General features: G+C 42.9%; 1 protein-coding gene across 1 annotated transcript in view; it reads left to right on the forward strand.

Moving 5' to 3' along the window:
- Positions 1 to 23,076, forward strand: part of CECR2 (CECR2 histone acetyl-lysine reader) — a 96,757-nt gene that overhangs the window by 57,220 nt on the left and 16,461 nt on the right. The window contains exons 3-13 of the mRNA XM_077340081.1: positions 7,632 to 7,815; positions 10,095 to 10,228; positions 10,794 to 10,898; positions 12,203 to 12,252; positions 13,464 to 13,624; positions 14,448 to 14,525; positions 20,182 to 20,338; positions 21,495 to 21,624; positions 21,777 to 21,814; positions 21,930 to 22,021; positions 22,735 to 22,861. Coding sequence (XP_077196196.1) covers positions 7,632 to 7,815; positions 10,095 to 10,228; positions 10,794 to 10,898; positions 12,203 to 12,252; positions 13,464 to 13,624; positions 14,448 to 14,525; positions 20,182 to 20,338; positions 21,495 to 21,624; positions 21,777 to 21,814; positions 21,930 to 22,021; positions 22,735 to 22,861 — 1,256 coding nt within the window. The remainder of the gene's footprint in view (positions 1 to 7,631; positions 7,816 to 10,094; positions 10,229 to 10,793; positions 10,899 to 12,202; positions 12,253 to 13,463; positions 13,625 to 14,447; positions 14,526 to 20,181; positions 20,339 to 21,494; positions 21,625 to 21,776; positions 21,815 to 21,929; positions 22,022 to 22,734; positions 22,862 to 23,076) is intronic.

Consider the following 23,076-nt stretch of genomic DNA (forward strand, 5'->3'; position numbering starts at 1 on the left):
TTTGCCTCTTCCAGTGTTGACAGCTACATGGTAGACTCAATACAGGATGGTCTTGCCTGTGCCTTCCCCAGTCATTACCGTTTTACCCCCAGCAGCAAGCGATACTCATTTTACTGACCTCAGAAGGATGGAAGGCTGAGTCAACCTTGAGCCGGCTGCTGGGATCGAACTCCCAGCCTCATGGACAGACAGCTTCAGATAGCATTTCTGCCACTTATCACTCTGCGCCACAAGAGGCTCTATTGTGGTTAATAGCCACTGATATATATGGAGGATAGGTCTAAAAAAACTAGAGAAGGATACTGTTTAAACATGCTGCTAAAGGTTTAGTTAGAAAGGAAACAGCATATGCCCTTTATTTCTTCTCTGCAAAGACCTTGATTTAGCTCCTTCATAGACCAAGAGTGTTTGAAGCTACATTGCAGGGTTTCCCCCTTGGAGTTCCTTCCCCCACTAAAGATAAGCAAAGAGCTCCATTGTGGCTGTCTGAGGTCAGGCCTGCAGCTGTAACTCAGATTAGGTTGACCTTAATCAGAAACAAGCCTTTTTTTGACAAGTCATGATAGATTGATTGCTGTAGGGGAGAGAACATTAGCCATCCCTTAGGTTTTCCCCCTTCTCTTCCTCCTGGTGCAGTCCTTGCCTCTCCTGACCCTGCTAATGATGTCTGAATGAGGTCATTCAAACACACATTAGACTCCTCCCCATAGTTGTCATTTCTTTCTAGTCAAGTTATATTTGTGGGGGAAAATATTGGCAAGTGGTTGGGAATACAGGTGTCATGACCTTGACTATCATTAGGAAAATGCTTCTTTTTGCTGCAGAGAGATAAAAGTTTAAGCATCTTACTTCTCTGTCTGCAAGGGAGTTCTCCCTGAGCTATGGTTACCATATGCCAGTCTGGCAGAAACTGTGAAAGCATCTCTTTGTTAAAGTTGATTAACTCTCAGTGGATTATGGGAAGGGGCTGTAACTTGGTGGTAGAGTATCTTCTTGGTACTCAGAAGGTCCTAAATTCAATCCCAGGCATCTCCAGTTAAAAGAATCAGGTAGTAGGGCCTGGAGACCCACTGCCATTCTGAGTAGACAATACTGACCTTGATAGGCCAGTGGTCAGATTCAGTAATGAGAAGGCTCTGTGTTTACTTCAGTGTAGGCAGGATCTGTACTTCCCTGTTCTGTTAGGCTCTTTCCCTTGTGCTTCAGATGACACGTATTGCACAGAGGATGATGCCAAATATGAAAATAAAACCAATTCATGTACCCACTCATTTCTGCCAAACGATCAAAACAAAAACACTCATATTTTTTAAATAATTGTATAACATTGCTCCCGGGACCTGACGACAAATGAAACTGGTTAGTGATGTGCTCCAGTTAAATCAGTTGAGAAGGGCCCGGCGGAGAAGACCAGCTGCTGGCTCTGCCAACGAGGATGCAGCGGCAGCCCACACCAGCCACTGCCAGATACCACGCTGCACAGGCTGCACCACTGAAGTGCTTGCATAGTGTGTCTGTTTCGGCCACACAAGCCATGGAACAGCAAGAGGGCAGCAACTGCTTCGTCTCAGAAGAGTAATCGGAGGCTCCTTTCACCACAGAAGCAAGAGAGACCTCCATTTAGATGGACAAGGACAAGGAATGTTGGGTTGGTTCTCAAAACCGCCTTATCTTTGTGGAAGATGCAGAACTCAGGCTTATGGTCCATGTTGCCCAGTCTGGTCCATTTCATTCAACTCTCGTTATAACGTTAGCCGCCAAGAGTTCCTCCAAGTGCTAATTGCTTTAATCCCATAACCTATACTTCTCCTTAAGGATTTGCTTTTTGTTATCACAGTGTAAATATAGATAAGTTTTATTCTATTAGCCATTGGCCATCACAATACGGTCTACAGTGTATATAAAAACATGAGTTAAAATAAAAGTTATATTCTAAAATCATAAGACTAAAATTGACTAATAGATACAGAGTCAGAGTTGATTTTTTTTAGGACAACACAGTTTGTTTACATAGTGTGAGATATAATGGAATGTGGTGTGGAGAAGCAGGTTAATGCAGTTGCAAAAACTAATTCTTCCAGTTTTGTTTAGTCTTAACTCGGACCACAGGGATCCACATTTTGTCAGCCTCAAGACTAACTTTATGTATTCTACATGGGTCTGTCATTAAAGACAACTCCAAAAATCCCAGTTGGTATAGAATACTGCAGCTCAGTTACTGTCGGTGCTAGGGCAGAACATACATGTCATACCCACTATGCAGAATTCTCATTAGCTACTGATTAGTAACTGGGTTCAATTCAGGGTTCTGTTTGTCACCTTCAAAGCTCTGAGAGCCAGTTTGGTACAATGGTTAGGAGTGCGGACATCTCTGCCGAGCCGGGTTTGATTCCACGCTCCCCCACATGCAACCAGCAGGGTGACTTTGGGCTCGTCACAGCACTGATAAAGCTATTCTGAACAAGCAGTAATATCAGGGCTCTCTCAGCCTCACCTGGGAAGGCGAATGCAAGCTGCTTTGAGACTCCTTCAGGTAGAGCAGCAGTTCTCAACCACCACTGCCCCGCGACCCCTACTGCAGAGGCGGGGCAGCAGCATGCACACTCACATGTGTGCATACACTCATGCTCACATGTGGCGACGCACATGCACAGACACCACCGTCACCATCACTTTCACTGTAGGAGGCGTGGAGAGGCGGCAGAGGTAGCCAGATTGGCAGCGGCATGGTGAGCTCTTGAGGCTGCACGGAGGAGGCCAGCACCATGCTGCCGCCACCGCAGTGCCCCCCCCCCCGGGAAAGGCCAAACGACTCTTAGGGGGTCATGACCCCCGGGTTGAAAACTGCTGAGGTAAAGAAAAGCAGCATATAAGAACCAACTTCTTAATAGCTTTGAACCCATATGCCTGCAAGGCCATGTCTCCTGCTTTGCTCCACCATAACAGCTTCCTCATCTGAGTAAAGCCTTCTGAAGTCCCAGTGAGAAAGGCAGGCTGGAAATGAATCGAATGAATGAATGAATGAACAAATGAATATGGGGAAATAATATGAACATTCAGGGATGCAACTACTGTAGTATGGAATGTAATATGTCTATTATCTAGCGTGTTTATGTATCCTTGCATCATTATGCTTTCAACGTTGACTCGCAGAAGCTTAGCTTTTCCTTGTAGGTACATTCAAGGAGATGTTGTTATTCCCTGGCTGTTGGCTTATGAGGTGACACAAGATTGTCTTGGTCTCACTGTACTTTTTAATTTTACTTTGAAGCTAATAGGGCAGCTCATTCAGTCTCTTTTGCTTCTAATTCTCAGGACATAGTGGAACTTCTAAACCAGTATTTGGAGAAAAGCGGGGTGATGAACAAATTGTGGGTTTGGGTCAAAAACTTGTGTTGCTTTTGGTGTTCACCTTGTTCCAGATGGGGGTGCCACACCCGCAAAGCAGCAACTATCCAGATAGCTTGGAAAAGAATAGTTCTAAATACTTCTTTATCACTGGATAAATGGGTGACTGGTAGCCTAGAATGCTTTTGAACAGTTTGGGCTGTTACTCAAGCTGCACCTATTCCCCAAGAAAGCCACAGTTGGTACAGAACTTCAAGAATAATATATTGATTGATATTAAAATAGTTATACCCCATCTTTTCCCGTGGCTCCAGACAATTTATCTGATAGCCTTTTAATGACTACATACACATCAGTTCTTTATATCAGCTGTATTGGGTGTAAATATGATTTTGAGTTCAATTCAAAGAGTCAGTCTTGTCCTTTAAAGCCAAAATACAGTAAAGGAGCCATGTTCACCTATGTCAATTTGCTGAGGCTCTGAGATCTGTAGAGAATGTGTTCCTTAAGAAATCAATTTTATCTGGAGAGAGATCAGTTGGCTTTTTAGCATATATCCCAAAATGTGACTCTCCCACAGTACCATCCCTTGGCCTTTCCAAGTAAGTTAAAGACATTTGTGTTCTAGAAAGGCTTTGAGCTGAACTGGTTGTGTGATGGTCTATTTGTTTTAGTGTTCTTGATGTTTTTATTGGCAAATATTGTAAATTATTTATTTTTGAATGATATCACTATCCGTTATTGGGGTTTGCTATTTAACAATCAGAAAAATGGCACACAAAGCAAGAAGTAAATAAATAATGTCAGGCAGCATGTAATGAAGTCAGGATGAATAAATAAGATGGTACATAGGGGGAGTCTCATGAGTCTTATAATGTTTTCTTCTGCGCTAAGAGGGAGATGTATAGGTTATGGAAGAGCTTGTATTTCTTGAAGAAAATGTTTCATTTTGAAAGTTCTGGAGTCAGAGGAATATGCAAAAGTTTAGCCCTGTTATGTTTCTCTCGGAAATTCTATAATATATTCTTCTGAGAAAGATTATAACAATAGTTGTTTGTTTTCACAAGCCAAGTAGAACACATTCAAAACTGTGTAAAGTAGCATTTTATTAAGCACTATCATAAAGTGTAGAGGGCTCTAATGATAACCGATCCTGCCTGTATCTTCTGCCAGCCATTTTTCTACCACATTTTTATAAACGTGAAGGGGGGGGGAGGCAACAGAGTTATGCTTGTTTGGGGGAAATGGCTTACTGGAGAGGGAAAAAAATAAAGCTGAAGTTGTAAAGGGTAGCTGGTCATTTCTGTCAAACATCTGGTTCCCATTTCAGGTTCTCATTATAGCCTGAATCAAAGCGACAACCATGCAGTAGTAGTCTACACAAATTGACAAGAGGACCTGGAGTGCTGTGCTAAGAACAGAGGCTCACAGCAGCTTTCATGGGGCAGAAGGGCGGAAGCTTCTGGTTTTAGCCACATATGTAAAAGTCAGACTCAAATACTCAAGATGATTGGTTGAATCAACAGACTCTTTTCCCTTGAGGAAAAGGGAATTAAATGCTCAAATCCTTGCCGTCTTCCGGAAATGGGAAATTTCATGGCTCAATCAGTGTGTTTTGAACAGCAGCAAAACCTGGAAACGAGAGGGAAATCGCAGAGATTTTTACTGTCTTTTTCAGCCGTGGATACGAATGCATGCTTTTTGTTGTCTTGCTGTGACAAGCATTCAGATGAAAAGAGAGAGAGGGAAAGCATTTATTTTATTTTTTCGGTAGCAGCTAGTCTTTGGCTTTGGTTAACTGGAGTCCCAGAATTAGTACTTTGCTGTAGACTCCCACTGTACGCCTTTCAAAAGTCAAGTTATCTACGGTTATTTAATCAACTACTGGCAGACACAGCATCACAAATGTGTTTGCCACTCTGCTGTATGTGCACTTGACAGGGAATTGTGATTGCCTCCTTAGCATGTGGTTCATGCTCCACTTTTGTCATACTCACAAAATATTTTTTATACATCTTTTTACGAGGACACCTTAAAATGCCGCACGTGAAGCTTAAGTTACAGATTTTTCTCCTTCAAGTAACTTGACTAATAAAATTCTGAGATTCAAGACCCTGGAAAACCTCCCTGCTATGAAAATTGGCTTCTTCCGTCACTCCTCGGGGTTGAGGGGAAATGTTAGGGCTAATTCATATATTACAAACTGCATGAGGATTTTAGAGCTTGAAATGGCCTGGGGAGCCACTTTTTGCCTCTTTGGGGAAACTCACATGTAAACATTGCTTACAGCTTTCCACTATGAGACTAATCTTGACTCCCTGGAGTTGTTCCAAGCTAGGAAAATTGCCAGAAAGGGAAGGCTGAAGCTCACTGTGGTTCTTATCCAAATTGGACCCCATGCATGGGACTTCATAAGGTTTGAATCAACCTTTATATATGGTCTTTTCTTCCAGTTTCAGTTAAAACCCTAGCAGATAGCGTGCCTTTTTAGATGGTTAGATGTCCCTGGTTTTTAATGATGCACCATATTTAAGCTATTTCATCTTTAGTTTGATGCTGGTAATAGGATGCTGGTAATATTGCATTTTTAAATTTGATATTCTTCTAATAACAAACGGTACAATTTATATATATAAATTTAGAGGGTTCTTTTTTTACTTCAGGGTCTGCAAAGCAAGCATTTGTACCAAGATTTTTACAACACGTAAATATGTTTAAATGCAATTGATTGTTTTCAAAAGCCGGACATTTAATTAAAAGAATTTTTGCCGCATTTGACAGGCCAGATATTACCCAGATACAAACTATCACTTAACAGAGGACTAATCTGTTAAAAATTTGGGTACAGAAACACTGTTTTGCCTGAAGTAATTAATTTCAAATATTTTATGGCCAGTAATTAATTATGACAAAAAATGGAGGCTGAAGAAATGTCTTTTAATTAGATTTTTATTATGATTATCTCACTGAATGCCGATGACAATTTTTTACTGGTCAACTGTTCCAGAGAGGGGTGTGCCATTAATCATTAACTCATTGGAAGTTTGAGGAAATCCGGAGCAGGAGTCTTTTAATTAGATTGTTGATGTCAGCAGTTTTAAGGGATGATAAATCATTGGATGTGTACCAGTCCTAAAAGAAATGGGTGACTTGTCTTTGTTTTGGGGGAGGCAGGAGTTTTTATTTGAAATGTGACACTGCTAGCCTACAGATAGACAAGCAGATGAGTCTATTCGAAGTTGCATTGACATTAGTATTACATTACAAGTCAGTATTGAAAATATGGAACTTTGAGATTATGGACTAAGAACTGTAGAGTTAGAGATGGGTTGAACATTCAGTCCTCTCTTATTTAATACTTACTACAAAATCCCAATCCCAATACTGTCTTTCAAATTAATTCACAGATTGCTTGTAGCCATGTTGCTTTTAGTTTAGAATTTTTCCAGAAGATTCTGGTTAGCCGCTATTTGGGGGGGGGGGGATGCTACACTAGATGGACCTTTGGTCCATCCAAAAAGATACTTGTTGAGTGTTCTGTGGCAGTTGCATAAATAATACAATATTTAGAATTTACTGGTGCCTGGTTATTGGATAATAATCGCGTAGAAAAGGAGATCTAAAAATCTGAAGCTATTTTTCTTCCATTGAAGCCCATATATTACAATAGATGGATCAAATTGAGATCATAGAGCAATGGAAGATGAGGCTAATCTGTGGTACTTTATCAATGCTTCAACGGCTGAACTAGCCATGACAGTAGCAGAAGCTCTTCTTCAAGTTGTTGGGGGTGGAGCATCTGCCTCTTAGAATTGCTGGATTATACGTTGTACAGACTCATGCAGCAAAACAATGCAGCAAAACCTTCAAGTCTCCCTTAGCCTTCAAGCCTCATCCAGCATGACTTTATGGGAACTTAACACACAGTGCCATGCAACTGTATTTCTGCAGCTTCTTCATATACATCAGTCTATATACCTTTATATAGGACTAAGTGACTACAGTTGACCATTTTGCTCTCCACAACATTTACAAGTTCTTTACATACAAAGCGAGCACATTTCATCAGAAGACAACTTAACTGTTTTCCTTTCCCCCTTTGTCTAAAAGAAGTATGTTACTAACTCTGTACAAAGAACATGGTCAGCTTTTAAATGTTTGCCTGTCCAGAGGGAAATGTAGGCCTTTCCAGGGGATTTAACCCTCCGCTTCTATTGCATAGAACGTCTTTGGTGATTTACTTCAGTTTGTGCAATATCTTATAAGGTTCTTCTCTTTGTTAGATCGCAGACATTTCATGGCTATCTTGAGGATATCATCAACTACCGTTGGGAGCTGGAGGAAGGAAAGCCTAACCCCTTACGGGAATCTACTTTCCAGGAATTGCCATTGCGTACCCGTGTGGAGATTCTTCACCGTCTTTGTGATTACCGACTTGATGCTGACGATGTCTTTGACTTGCTCAAGGTACGTGTGAAGGAGAGCATGGAAAGGAAATGGGAGCATATTCTTGACCAAGAAAGAATTGCAAAAAAGTATCACCTGCAGGTTAATTTCCAGCTCTCTAGCTTTCCGTCTTGGAGAACTGGAGGTAATTGGGTATATAAACCACCCTGAGCAGAGCATGCTGCTATTTATTGCCTCTGTTGATTTGATTTTTTGTTTCATATAATTGTACCCACAGAGATATTCTTACTGATTCATCTCTACAGTAAGCCCTGTGTATGTCTTTAGAAGTTGTTTTCTGGTAAAGAAGATTCCTTGGGGGTTGATCAAGATGTTAAACGTGACTGCCTTGGTTTTAGCAGGTTAATCAGTCTGGTGGAAAGTGAAGTCACCCAGGCCAGCCAAGGTCTTTTTTTGTTCCCTTGGTTCCACTTGGTTGCTAGTCAGAATATCAACACGTTGGAAGCTCACATGTCTTACTGTGTACCTAGTTACAAAGGTGTTGTTGTTACCTGTTAGGGTTCATTTTCACACTGTTCAGCAGTGTTTTAAAGGCAGGTGCGCACAGTGAAGTCTTTGCGTGGTAGTAACGGTTTAGTTTTTAGGTGGCTTTTTCCTTTCCTTTCCTTGGGAGTTTGGCATGTATATGGTCGTGTGGTGGTGGAAACCCTTTGTTGCACATCCCTTGTTTTTAATTCTCACAATAGCTATGATGTGGGATGAAATAAAAAGGGCTTAACTTTTTTTTTTAACCATCGTTCACAACATCACTGAGGAACACAGGTAAAAATCACTGTCACCTGAAAAAAAATCACAAATGTGAGTAAGGAAGGCATGGCCTTTTAGGGCCGTAAATACCTGCCCCCATGACAGTTTTCACTTAATGTTTCCTTTTCACTGCTGAAGCTGGTTTTAAGTGGCCCCTATTAAGGCAGTATCCGCTTCTAAATACACAGTAACAGCTGCAATAGCACAGAGAGAATATCTTCTATAGCCTCTTCCCATACATTGTGGCGAGCATTACTGCCAAGCCACTATAACATAGAAATATGGACCAATGGGGAAGTAGTAATGTCTTAGTACAACCCCCGGTCTGGGGACTGGTACAGGTCCGTGGATCAATCAGTACCAGGCGGCGGCTCCTCCTCATCCTCCTTCCCGGTTGCTGCCTCAGGGGCTGCCCTGCCACTCTGCCACTGGCTCACCTTTGGTGCTCTCCAGTGGCTGCCATGGCTGGGGCTCCCCCTCGGTGTGGCACTGTACAGCTACTGCTGGCAGCAACTCCCAGCGGGCAGTGGGAAGTCAGGGGCGCCAGCAGGAAAGCAAGTGAAGCAGGGGCTTAGGCAGCAGCAGTGACATCCCTTGGCAAAAGACTACCCACCCGGGCCTCAGTAGAATTGTCAAGCGTTGACCGGTCCCCGGTGATAAAAAGTTTGGGGACTACTCCCTTAGTATATAGCTTCCCATTATAAATAAATGGTGACTTTTGTCAATCAGCACTTATGCAAAAGGTTGGAGAACAACATGTTGGAATTGATATCTCTGTCATGTATTAACAAGAATCTGGAGAAGACTTCATGAACATTCTCTCTCATGCGCATACACCAGAATAAATTAATGACCAGTTTGGAACTACTGTTTTCCGTATGTCATACTTTTATGGGAATGATGCGCAGAGCAGTCCAGTTCTGGCAGCCATTCTGTCAGAAGAGGACCTTTCGTAACTGCTTGCAAGGTGAAGTTAAGCAGTTACAGCATCGTTTTTACTGTTGTAGAAGAGGTACCTGTGTGCTGCTTGGCTGCTAAAGATACAAGAGTCCACTTTGGACAAGGTTTACAAAGTCTTTTTCATGAATATATTTACGGCACACAGATCTGTAAATCGACTGACTTAGCTGGTCACTTTTGATGCTAGGAGTCTGAATAATGTAGTGAGTCCAGGCTTTGGAATCAGTTTTACATTCCTGAATTCAGGAACAGGGACAATGTTGAGAAGCAGGAAGGAAGCGGGACTGATAGAATGAGGCTGTCTTAGTTAGGTCATGTGTACAAAACTGCTGCAAAACTGCCCCATGTTGCATATAGTGCTATTTGTCCATCTTTGTCATGAGAACCAGAAGGTAAAATGTCAGAAGAAAAACCCAAGAGCTGTCATTTTCCCCCCAAACTGAATGCTTGCACGGAATTGTGCCTTGTACTCTTAGCCTTAGAGGGATATTAGGAGACAAGTGTTGGTGTGGTTTGTTATGACATGATTGTTGCTTTCCAATGATTTTCCTTTCTTGTACTTCCAAACCCAGGGTTTGGATGCAGATAGCCTCCGGGTGGAACCATTGGGTGAGGATAGCAACGGTGCCCTCTACTGGTATTTCTATGGCACTCGCATGTACAAAGAGGAACCAGCCAAACCAAATGGAGAGCTGGCTTCAGAAAGGTAAGGGGAACAAATTTGGGGGAGAAATAGTGGTTTTAAAGACTGCTCGCTCTTGCAAAGCCTACAGACTTAGCACTGTTCAGTAACTTCCTGATCACTACTCCTGTTATTCATGTATTAATACTTGTCATGTGCAGTTTTTATTCTGCTTGCCCTCAAAATAGCCCTGCGAGTTGGGCTACCAATTATTCCTTTGTGGAGTTAAGGCATAGAAGCTGAGAGAATGGTTGTTCCAAGGCCCCCTTAGCAGAGGAAGAACTGGTTGACAGAGTTTCTCATGTAGGATAACAAAATCCAATGCATGGACTTGAGGGTTTTAGGAATTTTGCCACTGTGGGCAAGAGAAGCTTGCCTGGAGTCACTTGCCAGGCCAATCAGGCCTTTGGAGATGACAACAAATTGTGCCTGCTCTGAGTTTCATTGCTTACCCAGGGCTAGTCTCACTTGGCTTGCAGCAGCTGTTCCAGTTCTTCTTGCTGTCACTGCTCTTTCTTTACCCTCCTGCTCTTGCCAACTGCTGCTGTTGCGCTCTGCAGTCATTCTATAACTCTTCAATATGTTTCAGGGGAAGTGGGACACAGGCAAGCACTCCGAACGCTCCTGGGAAAGTAGTGAAAAGGCGAGGGCGGCCTCCAAAACGGAAAAAATTGCTGGAGGAGAATCTCTTGAGGTAAAACAAAAGCAAAATCACGTGCCTTGGATATTAAACTAGGAGATGTTGGTATCCAAATGCAAACCTTCCTGGCTTTATTTTTGTACTTAGTCCCTTGAGTGTACCTATCACTTTGTGAACACATTTTGAAGATAGAAAAAAAATGTAGTGGTAAAAGAGATGAATGTGTGTATGAAAGGCATTAAGGTTAATTAAAGTCTAATAATTTCACCCTTACCCGTGTTGCTAAGCATGATTGGCTCTGTTTAATATCAGGTAGTAATAAGTCCTGAGTTATGCAGGAAACGGTATGAGTAAAACAGGCCACCGATAACCACATTTTCAGGACACGCTGACCTTTCCAAATGCCACCAGTGCTAAGGGGATAGATGGCACCAGTGTTTTATCAATTGCATACCTCCCTGCCTCCATAGCAGTAAATCAGGGAAGTTATAACTCTTCCCCATATACTAGTAAGATTACCACTATGCTACACAACCATCAGAAGTATAGGGTTTTTTAACATTTATCTCCCTTAGGAGCTAATATCACAGGTGGTCTAACCCTAGTGGCAGTTATTTCATGTAAGTAGAAGAAGAAGAAGAAGAGTTGGTTCTTATATGCCGCTTTTCCCTACCCGAAGGAGGCTCAAAGCGGCTTACAGTCGCCTTCCCATTCCTCTCCCCACAACAGACACCCTGTGTGGTGGGTGAGGCTGAGAGAGCCCTGATATCACTGCTCGGTCAGAACAGCTTTATCAGTGCCGTGGCAAGCCCAAGGTCACCCAGCTGGATGCATGTGGGAGAGCGCAGAATTGAACCCAGCATGCCAGATTAGAAGTCCGCACTCCTAACCACTACACCAAACTGGTTCTCTCCCTGGTTTAAGTTTTAAGTAGTAAAGGGAATGGCTCAATTAGTGGTATTTAAATGCCATTGATCATATATATCAGAGGTATTCAACCTGTAGTCCTCCAGATGTTCATGGACTACAATTCCCATGAGCCCCTGCCAGCATTTGCTGGCAGGGGTTCATGGGAATTGTAGTCCATGAACATCTGGAGGACCTCAGGTTGAATACCCCTGATATATATGTTTTTTTCATGTGGCAATGAATTTACATCTATTTTATCAGTTTTTTGATCAGGTATAAAATGGTTTTTGGAAAATGCATTATGGACTATCTTCAGGTTTCCTTTGGGTGTTAAAATGACGTTTATATTATGTTGTTTGAGCAACTATGTCCGTCAGCACTAGATATATTTTAGTATTTAAATCTGTTCCATATAATGGATTAACAATTTCTTTTTTTTTTGCTTGTAGAGAGAAGGCGGAAGAAAATGCCCTTGTGCATGAGTCACAGATGAGAAATGGTAAGGAGCGGGCAAGAGTTATGTTTGAGAATGTTGCTCTTAAGGGACATCTCCCTAGGGTGGTCTCCTGTTTGTTCTTTCTTTTGCCTGTTTCATCTGCACAAATAAGCAAGTACAGATTTGGTGTTTACCTGCTATAGCACTGGAAACCTTCAGTGCTTTAATGTTGACATTCTTTCAGTCATGAGTTAGAACAGCACACAGAGAATCCTCTCTGGCATACATGGGCTCTCTCTGGCATAGGAGGAGAGAAGCAAGTCTTTATCCTCTTTGCTAGTTCATCCTCTTTGCGAGTATAGCTTTTGAGCTTATTGGAGGCACTGCGTCTTTCTTCCTCATCTCTTCCGTCCTGTCTAGCTATTGAGCTGGGTCCCAACCTCACCTCCTCAGAAAATCTGGAAGGGCAATGGATTGAATGTTTTTTTTTTCTGCCAGTATTGGCTGAGAAGCCTGGGGGGGGACCATGACCCCTCATTTTGCAAAGGCTGGAAGAGATGCCCGATTTGCAGGAAATCAGCTATTTCCCATATTCTCACTGCCATAGTTTTTATGCTGATGTCGGGTCCATATGAGCAAGCAGCCCCTGGTCTCTGACTGATCCTGTAGCCCCATGTAAATATTACATGGCACTGCATGCTGTATTTAGTAGAGGAGGGATTGTTTCTATAACAGGACAGATTTTTAAGGAAGTCATGGTTTGTCTTTTTTTAATGACAAGAAAACAAAACAAAGCATCTATTTGGAAAAGACTCGCTTTGGTAAGGCAGTTGGGGTTTCACTATGACACCATACTGACCAATTGTTCTCTCCCTGGTTTAAGTTTTAAGAGCATTGACTTTTTCACTAGTATCTAAAACCAGTGACGTCTAGTGTTGTAGAGTGATGAAGTAGAACCATGGAGACCTGTGCTGAAGTCTTCCCTCAGCCATGAAACTCACTGAGTGACTCTGGGGGAAGATCCAGAAAATTTAGGTGGTTTAAATGCCTGAAATGGAAATATGGACTGTCCTGTGAGTTGGCAACCTATGAAGGTGTTGTCAAGTCTTAACCAAATAGTGAAAAACGCAGAACAAAATTATTGTACGGTAGTGTGCAGAAATGAGAGCTCTGCCTGGTTGATACCGCCAAGAAATGTGGTGCTTGCGAGGAACAATGTGTTTTCCCAAGGTCAAAGACCTCTGACCTTGCTCATTTTATGTCTGCTTTTCAAGGACCAGGTCATGGGACATGGTGGTTGCTGTGTCAGACAGAAGAGGAGTGGAAGAAGGTCACAGAGAGCTTCCGAGAGAGAACATCTTTGCGAGAGCGACAGCTCTACAAGCTCCTGAGTGAAGACTTTCTGCCAGAAATTTGCAGCATGATTGCACAGAAGGTAAGACTGAATAGGGATTTTCCATGAGACGCACAATCTCATAGAATTATTACACTGAAAATTTTAAGGAGAACTTCCCGTCAACTCCATCTGTTATGACAGCTTCACCTGTCTATTAACCCTAAACCCACATCCCAGTCATCCCGTGCAGTTTGAAATATGAAAATGAAATGAGTGCACCAAGGGAGTGTATGGGCCATGATAAACATCACAGAAGAAGGCAACACTCTGGCCTAAAGAGGGCGGAGAATGCCATATACGCTGGAACACTCAAAAGCTAAAGGAGTAGCTAAACTCAGCCTGCTTTCTGAGCCACCAGCTGTGGAACCACCTAACCCCCCCCCAAAAAAAATTTTTTTTTGTTCAGTTAGTATAAGGAAGTTGTACGTTTCAGTATTTCAGATTCTTGCCCTGGCACTCAAATTTTACAAATGCATTTAAGACAGTTTCAGTACTCTAGTGTAATGTTATATTTTGGATGATCTAAACACAATACTTCAAGGTGCCTCAACTGAATCAAATGATCTCTGCGATGTTCTGAAATTTGGAGTCTAAACTTTTTCAAAAGTGTGTTAAAATCTGTCTGTCAACATGTCAACACTGATGCCTGTTCTTTGGAAAGTTTTGTATGATTCCGTACTAATAAATATGTCACGATTACTTCGATAAATTGAGAATAAACAAGGAAAGAGTTCTGAATCCCTTTGTACATTGAAAATTATTGTAGCATGCATTATTACTAATTGAGGACAGATGGGTTTAATGCAAAGCTTCTGTAGCAGATCCTGTTCTCATCCATGTTTACTCATTTCCCTAATTTCAGGAGAAACGTTTGCAGAGGATGGAATTTTCTCCCAGATGGATGTCTGATCATCAGCACATCAAACCAATGCGGCAAGAGGTAAGAGGCACCTTGGCACTGAGAGGGCTGGGCATGTTTCATCTGTCTTCCAAAGAAGGAAACATCTTTGGGTGTAAATGTTTTTAGTAGCTGCAAACAAAACATTGCGATAGTTGCTGTTTCGTTATGTGGCAGCAGGTTAAACTGGCCCATCTGGTAACATTGGCCATTATCCTGGTAGTCTTAACCTGGGCAGAAATGATTTAAAATGTATTTTTCTCATAATGACCAGATCGTTGCAACTTTCTGGATTATTAAGATGTCGGAATGCTCCGGTCTAATGAAGGATGGCACCAATCCGATTGTCGGAAAAGGCTGGGAGATGGTGTGGACAGGAAGTGATCTTTCTCTAGTGTTACAGTCTGGTATGCAAGCAGTCCAGACAAGAATTTCAGATATCCAGTAGTGATCAGATATCCATAGTGATTCAGATATCCATTGTGTGCTCTGTGATCTGTTTCGAATTCTGGGCACAATTTCTAATTTGAGCAAGGCTGTTTCTGAAATAGCTTGTTGATTTCAGAAATACTCCTTGGTATCAGATTTGAGGTTGAGTTTTTTATAATATATGAACTTAGCAGCACTCACGGACGTGCTTGTGCACCGTAGGAAAAAGGGCCCATATTGCAGAATTAGTTCAGATTTCTGACAAGTGACATACAGTAAAACCCACCCACAGAGTAAGATGATGTGTATTTAAATGTGGAAGCAATCTCTCAAAAGAAAAATGGGTGCTAATTAATAGGCCCTATGGCACTTAGTGTGGGTTAATGGCTGTCTATGAGGCAGAGTGTTTCAGGGCTCTGGTAGACTCAACCCCACCTTCTTGTATGTTCTTTGGATACAAGTCTCTGGAGACATGGCAGCTATGTCTGCAGTTCCACCTGCACTTCTCCTAGTTCTCTTTAGCTAGCAAAATTTGATACAAAGATATTGGGAGAACTGGATTTGCTGGGCAGTCTTCCTCCTTTCTTGGCATGTGTCCCATCAGTGGGAGCAGCTCTTATAGCTCTAAGGTCTTGGATGCTGCTTGAGTTTCTGATGTAACTCATCTGTGGGCTTCTAATCCTTGTGGGTATTTCTTAACAGGTGGTTCAGATTAGCTTCTCATTAAAAGCCTTCCAAGAACTACTTTCATTAAGGAGAGGCTACGGAAATCTTAGTAGAGACTGCACGGAGACAGAGGGGAAGGGGCGAGAGCTGTGCAGTTTCTAGGGTGAAGTCCAAGCTGTGATGAGAGTTCACTTCTTGTATCACTGAAGTCTGGGAGGAGGCCTGTGTCAGCATGGAGAGCAGAGATCCCAAATCCCTAAGCCTGTTGTTCTGCATAACAGAACCCACAGTGCCCTCTGCTGCAGATACGTGGGTGATACAGCCAGCCCACAGACATAAATTCTTGAGAGGGATGGTGTTTTCACTCACACTCTATATCAGGGGTAGTCAACCTGTGGTCCTCCAGATGTCCATGGACTATAATTCCCATGAGCCCCTGCCAGCAAGACTACGGAGAAGTGAGGCTCAGCAGCTCATGCATTCAATATGGGTGTAAAACTATAATAAAGATACCTCTTAGTATGTATAACCGGTCCCCCCTAACAAAGGTTGTCAATTCCCACTTTGCTGAGGTGTTCCTGGGGAGGAGACAGGGCCCAGTGGGGGGATATGACATCACACTCTGTGATGTCATGTCCAGGTCCAAAGCTTGGCTCCTCTAACTCATCCTCTTCCTGTGAGGTCAGTTTTCCCACCAAAATTCAAAACTGAATTTCCATGTCTTCTTCTCCCACATCACCTGTAGGCTTCTGTACTGCATGTCTTCTGTACACCATACTAACCCTTTGATTCCAAATATTTGTGCTGGTGATATAAAGTGCTATATATAAAGGGACTAGAAATAAAGCCCGTTTTATCTCTAAATAAAAGGGGCGTTAGGCCCCCGTCCCCGGGGAAGCCTTCACATGGCAAAGGCTTCTCGGGGGGGGGGTGGTATGGCGTGGCGCAGCGAGCCTGCTCCCAGGGCCGAGAGAAGGCTGGCGGCGGCCCCCACCCTCCCCACAGCCGTTGAAAGCCACGCCATACCACCCTCCCCCCCGCGCGAAGCCTTCACCATACTAAGAGGTATCTTTATTATAGTTTTACACCCATATTGAATGCATGGGCTGCTGAGCCTCACTTCTCCGTAGTCTTGGGTGGGTAGAAATAGGTAGAGAAAGAGGCTATGAATCCTTTTATTTTTTACACCCACTGCTTAGTTAAAAAAATTCCAGAGCTCCAGATGAATCCTTGAGTTTAAGTGGGCAGAAACATCTGGTGATGCCTTAGAGCAGGGGTAGTCAACCTGTGGTCCTCCAGATGTTCATGGACTACCATTCCCATGAGCCCCTGCCAGCATTTGCTGGCAGGAGCTCATGGGAATGGTAGTCCATGAACATCTGGAGAACCACAGGTTGAGGATTCCTGCCTTTAGAGGGCATCAGGAAAGGTAGCCTGTGAGTTTTTTGGCTTGTGCCCTGAGATCTCTTTCCTTCAGCTGTGGGTGGGCCACAGCACTCATTAACTGTGGCTCCATGCCCTGGCAGAAAGAAAAGTGGTCTGCTGGGCTGGGAAGGCTGAAAGGGGCTCAACCCGCATCCAGCAGGCGCAGTTTCAGCATCTGCATTTTAAGTGACGTAGAAACAAGCTCACAGAAGGTTTCTCCCTGTTTGGAAGCAACATTGTATTCCCAAGGGAAAGCTTTGCTGGTTACTTGCTTAGCTGGGTGCAGTGGGCCAGAATGAAATCTACCGAAGCAAGAAGAGAAGGTCATTCCCAAGACTGGCAAAGGCAGGAATGCCAGCATGCTGGCCACACTTGAGGGATCTGTTTGTTTTACCCAACAGACACTGAGCTAGTGAGATTGCTCCCTGCCCTGCTGGATTAGAGTTCATGCTATTTTAGATTTTACACACGAATACCACAAGCTGCTGTTGCCAGTTTCTCTGTGCAAAGCACACATGCCTTGTACCATGCCAATAAATATTATTGAGAGAGAGAGAGAGAGTTAGTTAGTTAGTTAGTTAGTTAGTTAGTTAGTTAGTTAGTTTTTATATCCTGCTTTTCTTTACCTGGAGGAGCCTCCAAGTGGCTTCCAATCACCTTTCCTTCCACTCCCCACAACAGGCATCTTGTGAATTAGGTGGGGCTGAGAGAGCTCTAAATGAACTGAGACTGGCCCAAGGCCAATCAGCAGCCTTCATGTGGAGGAGGAGTGGCAAATCAAGCCCAGTTCTCCAGATCAGAGTCCGCTGCTCTTAACCACGACACCATGCTGGCTCAGCATGGTAGGGTTTTCCAGTGCTACATGGTAGGACTTCTTCTACCAGTCCTTTGGGCAATGACCTGATGGCCCAGTGTGCCTCTCCACCTGGAGGGGGGAAGCATTCAATGGCCTCTTTAATGCGCTGCATGACTCTTGGTCTTTGTTTTGCTAATCAAGGCAAAAATAAATGATGTGTTCAGCCTCGTTGCTGGATGTTGCTGTTTCAGCACAGAACCGAGAAGAAATTGGTTTAATTACTTGAAGGTGCTCTTTGAGTTTCTTCTACCAGTCGGCACAACAGTCAAAAGTTTAGACCTGTTTACAACATGTATGAGTCATTGGAAAGAAGTCCCTGGAAAGCTGAATTAAGATGGCTTTCTTTTATTTTTGGAGGCTTTCTATTCCAATTGTAGCCCTTGTGCAAGCAAACAGTGCCAGGCACTGCTGTGTCTGAATAAACTCTTTGGGGACAATCCTGTAAGTGGTCAGACGGAATGGACTAAATGATTTAAAAAGGTTTCTTCTCTCGTTAATTGCTCTGCTTCTCTTCAAATGATTCTCCTGGGGTGCGTTGCTGCGGATGAATTGGGTACTGTGGCAACCCTGCTTCAAATACACAGGATCATTCTGCAGGGTTAGGGTTACACTCAAAGGAAGCCTTGTATTCTGATGCAAGGAGCAGGTGCCTGTATCCAATTCTCTGTCCTCTTTGCACTTTTCTCACAGGATACAGCATACGGAAATCAACCCAAAGTCTGATCTTTTTAACCCTTGCCTAGCTGCAGCGTTCTGAAATTGAGACACAGAACCAGGGGCCTCAGAGTAGTTTCCTTAATGCACGTCTTTTGCCAGTTGCACGGGCAATGATTGCAATGATGGGCAATCATGTTCCAAGGGACCACTACTGAAGGGAACGACTAAATAGCATTTTGGCAACAACAAAAATGTAGAGCCGCTTAGGGTATCTATAGAGGAAGCTCACCTCCTTCCCCAACAATTTGTCATTGCTTCCTCTGTTCCTTTTTGCAGTCAGGTAAAAAAAAATGAAACAATGCCCAGCAGTTTCCCTCCTCTGGATTAATGATGGGTCAGGGTCAGAAGGGAAGTGGAAAGGCTCCAGTTGATCATTAATCCTCAGGAAATACCTTGTGCCTAAAGCTTAATTTTTACTGGAGCAATGAACTTCTGTCTTGGGCATGCCGCTCACAGGTCACAAAGTTAGGGGTTCTATGTGATTTAAATGTTCCTGCACCTAAAAATCTATGCACAGAAAACGAGCATGTCACAGAGACGGGTTGCAGCCTAGCCTTTGGTATGTCAGTTTTCTCTAGTTGATTTTTGGAAGGGAATGATTTTACATGTGAGTCCATACTAGCTGTCTGAAATGGTTCATCATAGACAGTGCATTACCTTCACGGTACCACATTTACAACTCAGTCTGCCCTAGACTAATATTGGGAGGTGTCGGCCTCTTGCTCATCCTCTTCTGGGAATTTGAGTAATAGCGTTAAACTGCCGCCTCCAACGGGGATATTACCTGTGTCAACTGGGTAACCTCTGAAAAGGCCTATATTGCGTCCTTCTCCCTTTGGACTCGGCAGAGAGGGAACCATCCAACAGAGGGAGCTCCTGGTGCACACTCACACGGCGGTGAGAGCTCAGGGGTGGGAGTAGGAAACACTCCCCCCCCCCCGGACCTGCTTTTAAAGTGGGCTTTACCACTTGTACTATAACAGTAATAAACATAATAATAAATTGAAGAAGTGAACACTTTGGCCCCATTTGTTTGTTCCTTTTGAAAGATTGCTGAAATGGTGGAGAGATATTTATCATAGGAGCAAAATGTTTAACCAAGAGGAGTCTCTTATTTAGGCTCAGCCATACTAAACGGGTGCTGTCAATGTTCAGGATGTTCCTAAATGTTCCCGTACTAAAGGTCAGAGGTGGTGATGGAACCAACTTAGCTGGTTGCTAAGAACTGCTAATCTGAACTGGCCAGTTTTCTAAACTATGTAGATATTCTGATACTGTCTGAAGGATGATTAATAGGTATGGGAGTTCTTAGTTCAGCGTATACTCTGATAAGGTTTGTGCTATACTATTGAAGTTGTTTAATTTTTCACAAATCTTCCCATTTCATCATTATCAGAATGAGTAACAAAGGGGAAAAAATTACAGAAAAAACCTGTCCACCATGAAAAGTTCTTTATTTTTGAAAAATTATTTTTTTTAATTGTAAAACTACTAAGGTTCCTATTCAGAGTCTCCATCGAAAGATTTAAGAGGATTCCAGGTGCATTTAAGCCATTATCACAGTTTCAGGCATTGCAGCTTCACTTTGCATATGATTTTCTGCAGGTAACCCCAATGGTGCTTAGCAGAATGGAGAAGCAGAGGCGCAGGGAGGAAGAAGAGGAGCGCCAAATCCTTCTGGCCGTCCAGAAGAAAGAGCAGGAACAAATGCTAAAGGAAGAGAGGAAGCGAGAAATGGAGGAGAAAGTGAAAGCAGTGGAAGGTATGTGGATCACTTCACGGAGTGGAATGCTCCTCTTGTTTTAGAGAGATGCTTTAGCAGAGTTTGGAAACAGTTTTGCTTTCGGATGAGAAAAAATCCAGTGGTTTTCCACCATTGATATATGAAAGAGCCAGGGGAGAGCAACAGATGGAGAGTTTGATAAACCCACTGAGCTTTTTCCTCAACAGGTTTCCATGTGGCCAGATTTGAATTTGGGATAGCGGGGAAATGAATTGATTCCTATACATGTAACTCCTGCCTCTGTATGTTGCAGTCACTCCAACTCTCGTGTCACTTAGCTTAGACTGGCTGTTAAACCATGGCTGTTTACCTTCCTCCCATTTGCAAAAATTTTAATAACTGGATCCTGTTCTTCCAACAGTTGTGATCATACTCCTCTCGAGGAAACTGTACTTTTTTTTCATCAAGATACCTCTCCTGAAAGTCATCTTCATTATAACCCACTTTAGCCATCAGTCATAGTGAGAGATGCATTTTTGAAATATTACTTATTTTACCACCTTCATGCACATTAGCACCTTCATATATTACAAAGGTGACCAGTACAATAAAATCAGAATCCAGTAGCACCTTTAAGACCAGTAGTTCACTCTACTCTCTGACAGTTTTCTGGGGGTTGGAAGAGTAGTTTGCTGCACAAAATGTCCACCTATCAACTTGAGTAGCCATATTCCATCTTGCAGCTTTATTATTTAGCAAGCCAGGGCTTCACATGGCCACCCACGTATGGAATCTCTCCCTCATGGTTGTGGTGTAATGATGGGCTGTTTTGTCTCTTTCCCATCCAATGGGTACCCTTCTTCCTAGCAAAATAGGAAAACCCATTCCCTTGCCACTGCCTGATTAGTAACAGACAAGCTAAACTGCTGACTTTGATTGGCATATCATGCTGAACAACCTCCTATAAGCCTTACTGCAGTATCACTGGATGCTAGTTTGGGGCTTGATGCTTCAGGAGTAGGAATACAGCGGCACAATATCCCCCTGCTTCCATTACCTTTTGAAAGGATGACAACAATTTGTTGGTGATTTACATGCATGTGAATGATCTCCAGAAGTCTGGAATGGGGCAACCCCCAAGACTTCTGTCTGCGGAAACTACTCAGGGATGTAACGGCTGTCTCCCCATCTGTAGAACGAGCAAGGAGAAGGAAACTCCGGGAAGAACGGGCATGGTTGCTGGCCCAGGGAAAGGAACTTCCTCCCGAGCTTTCCCATCTGGATCCCAGCTCACCTGCTAGGGAGGAGAGGAAGGCCAAGGACCTGTAAGTATGCTAACACCATGGGGCATAAGCATTAGGACCATAAAACTGGCAGATTCCCTCAGCTGATAGTATTCAGCATTAGCAGTTCTGTGCAAGAGCCAGAGCTGGAAGCTGAGAGGCTTTCTATTCATTTTTGCATTTCCTCTTTGCAGCTTTGAACTGGATGATGAGTTTACAGCTATGTACAAAGGTCAGTGATCACTCTAGACCTTTACTTTGCAGGTTGTCCTTTTTCTAAAAAAAAAAGCAGAGTTAATAATGCTGTTAATATGTGTAACTTTACCCCCTTGTTTTACTGCTTACAGTTCTTGATGTGGTGAAAGCCCACAAGGACTCCTGGCCTTTCCTGGAGCCAGTTGATGAATCCTACGCTCCCAACTACCATCAGATCATTAAAGTAAGCATCTTAATGGGTAGGCTGCTAACATATTCCTGCATCCTGATCACTGGCTTGCAGAAATCTGCTTTTGAGAGGGCCTTGCTGGGGCTTTCCATTATTGAGGAAAGGGCCTTCTTAGTTCCAGCCCCGAAACTTTGGAACTTCCTTCCCAGGGAGATTTGTGTGTTGTCCTCTATCATTGTTTTCTGCCGGCAGGACTTTTTTGGCATTCCCTCATTAATTCTTTAGCCCTGTTTGTATTTATTTATTTATTTTATTTTCAAATTTATATACCGCTGCTCTCCTTTCGAACTTGCGGCAGTTCACAATAAAACAATAAAAACCAGTAAAAAGGGTAAAAGTAAAGGTATCCCCTGTGCAAGCACCGAGTCATGTCTGACCCTTGGGGTGACACCCTCTAGCATTTTCATGGCAGACTCAATACAGGGTGGTTTGCCAGTGCCTTCCCCAGTCAACCCCCTAAAACCTCCTTAAAATTTTAAACAATAAACATTGATCATTAAAGGATGGCGATTATCTTCAGTAAAATTATGTATATAGATTTATATTTTAAACATTATCTTTAATGTTCTGGGATGTTTTTAATGTTTGAAATGCTTTTAATGTCCTGGTTTGCCACCTTGGGGACCCATTATAATTGGAAAGGCAGCATATACATGTTTTAAGTAAATATTATGACTGATGATGAAGCGGAGCTTGATATTTTTCAGTCTCCTATGGATATCTCTAGCATGGAGAAGAAGCTCAATGGAGGGCAATACTACAGCAAGGAACAGTTTGTGGGAGACATGAAGACCATGTTCAGAAACTGCCTTAAATACAATGGTGAAAACAGCGGTAAGAGCTTTAGAAGTCGTTCGGTCTGTTGGGTCTTTTCTTCAAACAGCCGAAGCTTCTCTCAGCCTCTCTTGGGTATTGGAAACGCAAGGAGAGGGAAAACCCATATTATATTGTTAATAAACACTTTTAAATCCAATAGATTTACGTGAGTTCAGCTGGTCTATTTCTAGGGGGGTCATGTTTATTTTAATAGTTGAATTACGTGGCAGTAT

This window comes from Paroedura picta, chromosome 5 (assembly GCF_049243985.1).
Source record: "Paroedura picta isolate Pp20150507F chromosome 5, Ppicta_v3.0, whole genome shotgun sequence".
Classification (NCBI taxonomy): Eukaryota; Metazoa; Chordata; class Lepidosauria; order Squamata; family Gekkonidae; genus Paroedura; species Paroedura picta.